This window comes from Lucilia cuprina, chromosome X (assembly GCF_022045245.1).
Source record: "Lucilia cuprina isolate Lc7/37 chromosome X, ASM2204524v1, whole genome shotgun sequence".
Classification (NCBI taxonomy): domain Eukaryota; kingdom Metazoa; phylum Arthropoda; class Insecta; order Diptera; family Calliphoridae; genus Lucilia; species Lucilia cuprina.
Window position 1 is genome coordinate 2,786,718 of NC_060949.1, and position 4,470 is coordinate 2,791,187.

A 4,470-nucleotide genomic window follows, 5' to 3' on the forward strand; every position below is an offset into this window, starting at 1 on the left:
ATGTCGTAGGGGCATCTGCGGGGTTCATCTTCAAAACTTAAACTCGAATACTACTTGGCTACGCTCACGCCAAAATTTATCCCGATCGGATCAGGCGTTTAGAAATGCCAGATGTATTTCCAAAAAATTTCCATTCTGCCCCACTGTGCATCATTGAATCTACACATGTTCTTATACTATCATTCTCATACACATTTAAAAAAAGGTTGTAATAGCTCTTTTGTATAACTAAAACATTAAGGTGGTTCAAATCTAAATTGATGATTCTATCGAATCAATGAAGTTACCAAATACAATACAAATTAAATAATTTTCAATAAATGTAAATTCGACAGTGTTTGGCCGTCATTAAATAAACAATCATAAGCAAATTAGTAGCATATGAATTTATTTACGATCATCTAGAATCGTTTACTACAAAACTGCATAACATGAAGACAATTGACGAACATGTTAGGAAGAAAAAGGACGATTTAAGCTAGATTTTGTAATTGTAGTGTAATGAAAACACAAGAAATCATAAACGGATGTCCTTGGCATGGTAAGTGCCTATTGGTTTATCTTCCAAATCTACTAAAGCATAGTAATGCCTTCCCAATTTCTCCTTAACTTTTGCTTTAACGAATAAAGGTGCTAATTTACTATTGAAATGTTTCTCCATGTTACTCTGTACAAAATTGCGTCTCAATACCACCCGGCCAACGTGAAACGTTTCGGGCCTGGTTCGTAGATTGTATGTTTGTTGGTTTTGTTCATAAGCTCGTTTTAGGTACTTCTGTAAATCTTTACGTATTAGTTGTAAATTATCTGCACGGGACACGGACGCAATTGGTTCATCTAATATTTTTAAATTTCGTAGTAGGGAATATGATGAACCATGAGTTATCATATTTAAGCCAAACAACGCGTGATAGGGAGACATATTAATGTACTGATGATAACCATTTCTCAGGGCACAATTTATTGAACTTAAATGTTCGTCTAGGAAGTCTTAAACTACTAAAGATGTAAACTTTTAAACCGATGTAGCCATTGAAATTTTGTAAGATGATCAAGAACGATTAAAATACGAATATTTCCGGTCTTACTGCGTGGGTACGGACCTAAAAAGTCAATGTACAATCTTTGAAATGGACGAATTGGTTTGAATTTGCTTTCCCATCTCAGGCTTTAAAACGAAATTTGGGTGTTTTGTGATTTTCATATGTCGCAGCTACGTACAAAATGTCTGACATCTTTTACCATTCCTGGCTAGAAAAAGTTTCGTTTAATAATTAAATCTAATGTTTTATACATTCCTCCATATGAAGCGATTTCTGATTTATGGAATCTAGTGATAAGAGTATGTCAGAGTTCCACTGGAATCCACAGCTTCCAGGCTTTATTTTCGTTATATTCGGTACCATCATAATGTTCGTTACGAATGTACACATATTTGTCTATGAACTTTATATCCGGATACTTATCTTTGTTGTTGTTTATCATCTGTTTTAAAATTGTTATATTCTTCACTATTAAAATAAGGAGAGTTAAGATCTACTTCCGGCTCAGTTGTTTCCAGAGAACATATTTCGTCATTAGGTATTCTAGAAAGGGCATCTGGGAAAATATTGTCTTTCCCTTTCCGATGACTTATTTGGAACTGATACGACTGTAATTTTAGGACCCACCGAGCTAATCTTCCTGATAAATTTGATTGCCTCATAACCCACACAAGGCTAGAATGGTCGGTTATCACTTCAAATTCCTGAAGTTCTATGTAACACCTAAACCTTTCGATTGCCTCGATCGCCGCTAAACATTCGCGCTCAGTTACACTATAGTTTCTCTGAGCTGAGTTTAATTTCTTACTCATAAAAGCTATAGGCTTTTCGTCATTATTGTCATCTAATTGAACAAGTACTGCGCCAATGCCCACGTCGCTGGCATCGCAGTGAACATAGAATTTCTTGTCGAAATCAGGATTACCTAATACTGGGCTGAGACAACACATTTTTGATGTTGACAAATGCGTTTTGGGCTTCCACAGTCCAAACAAACTTCTTTTTTGACGATAGGGTTTCAGTGATTGGAAAAACTAAGCTAGAGAAGTTCTGAACGAAACGTCTGTACCACCCAGCTAACCCTAGAAATCCTCTCACTTGTTTTACATTTTTCGGTGTTGGCCAGTTTTGAATAGCACTAACTTTATCAGGATCTGTGATAATACCTCCCTCTCCAATTACGTAACCTAAATATTTTACTTTCTTAACGCAAAAATGGCTTTTTGAGATGTTTAGGTAAGGTTAGCTTTTCGAAATTGTTCAGAAAGTCATATCAGTACACCGATATGTTCTTCAAATTGTTCAGAAATATTTCGATTCTTCGAATCTGGCGGAATTAAATCGTCCATCAAACGACACATTGTTTGGGCCGCGTTACATATCCGAGTCAACGGCATTACGTGAACTGGTACAACGGCTTCCTGGCACTGTAAACGCTGTTAAATGTCTGGACTTTTCCTCTAAATGGATTTGCCAATAAGCATCCTTTAGGTCTAATTTTGTGATGATGTTAGCCTTTGGCAGTCGAGCAAATATTCCTTCGATAGACGGCAAAGGATAAGCATCTTTTTTAGTGACCGAATTCACCTTTCGAGCATCCAGACAGAGCTGTACTTTATTAGGTTTTATAATCATCCTCATTGGAGAACTCCATGATGAATTCGACGGCTCTATTACTCCCAATGTCAGCATAAGATCGACTTCTTTGAACATAGCTTTCTCCACAGCAGGAGATACCGGATAAAATCTTTGCTTAATTGGACTAGCCTATCCAACATCAATTACGTGCTCAATCAAACTAGTTTTCCCTAACCCTTGTTTAGCAAAATTTGGAAACAGTGAGATTACAGCATCAAGCTGTTGTTTTTGACATGGGTTTTAGTACACAATATTGATCGTTGGATTCAGAATCTGATTTTTCTGTATTTACCGACGAAAATGTAGAACTATTATCAGTTGGATCAAACGAACCTACACTAAAAATGGACTTGTCTATCAAATCTACTGACTCTATCTTCCAGAAGTCGATTCCGAGAATAAGACGCTGGGATATTGAGGTACTATAAAAAGATTAATTGATTGTTTACATTCTTTATAGCAAATATTGGCATTTAACCAGCCAACTACTTCCTGAGATGCACCATCCGCCGTTTTTAACAAACATTTTACATTTAAAACAAGTAAGAGTGTTATATTCGGCCATGCCGAATCTTATATACCCACCATCAAATCTTTCATGTTTATGTAGAATTTTACTGATGGACTCTCATTTTTGAGTCAGTAATAAGTCTTAAAATCATAAATAAATCATAAATCATAAAATCCTCATAAAGCATGTTTGTGCCGAATAACACCTCTCATGATGCTTCTGTTAGGCAGTTATGGGAGATAAAGTCATTTTCTGAAGGGGACTTTGTATGGAGGGTCAATTATGGACCGATCCTTATAAAATTCTACGAACAGATTTATGTTCCCATAAAACATGTTTGCGCCGAATTTCACCGCTATTGATTCTTCTCTTAGCCAGTTATGGACGATAAAGTAATTTTATGAAGGGACTTTGTAGGGGAGTAGGGTTAATTATGGACCGATCCTTATAAAATTCCACGAAAAGATTTATGTCCCACACCGCTATTGATGCTTCTGTTAGTCAGTTGTGAGCGATAAAGTCATTTTCTGAAGGGTACGTTGTATGGGGGGTAGGTTCAATTATGGACCGATCCTTATGAAATTATACGCAGAGATTTATGTTCTCATAAAACATGTTTGTGCCGAATTACTGCGCTATTGATGCTTTTGTTAGTCAGTTATTGGCGATAATGTCATTTTCTTAAGGGGGGCTTATATGAGGGCTAGGCGAAATCGTGAACCGATATTTCCCATTTTCAATACCAAAAAAACTGGATCAACTATAAGTATCTGTGCAAAATTTCAGCTCGCTAGCTACTTCCGTTTGGACTCTATCGTGTTTTCAACAGACAGACAGACAGACAGACGGACGGACATGGCTAGATCGTCTTAGAATCTAATAAGGACCCAGAATATATATACTTTTATGGGTCTTAGACGAATATTTCAATGTGTTACAAACGGAATGACAAAAACAATATACCCCCCATCTTTTTTGATGGTGGGTATAAAAACTTCAATTTAGAGTACGGTTTTCTCATGCATCCTCAGTTTGCTGTTTTCATCATAAAAAATGTTTCTTTATTTTTCTATGTTTTAAGTTATTCTTTTATTAACATTTCATTATAATTGATTATTTATTTCATAAAAAAAGTGATTAATTTATATGATTTTCTCCTATTTCTATTGTTTGGTCTTCCAACCCGATCAAAAACTATTTTGGAATCTCCTATATAAATAAAATACAAACACTAGTTTATCTAGGAAACTATTAGAACTAGAATCTTCACATTTTTAA

At 35.6% G+C, this 4,470-nt stretch overlaps 1 protein-coding gene across 1 annotated transcript; it reads right to left on the minus strand.

Annotated features, from left to right (window-relative positions):
• Window positions 1–517: 517 nt before the first annotated feature.
• Window positions 518–922, minus strand: LOC124419734. Its single transcript, XM_046950274.1, has one exon. The coding sequence runs from the start codon at window positions 920–922 to the stop codon at window positions 518–520; it is 405 nt and encodes a 134-aa protein (XP_046806230.1).
• Window positions 923–4,470: the final 3,548 nt, after the last annotated feature.

Coding starts and splice junctions, on each gene's coding strand:
- LOC124419734 (XM_046950274.1), bottom strand. CDS start 922: ATGTCTCCCTATCACGCGTTGTTTGGCTTAAATATGATAACTCATGGT.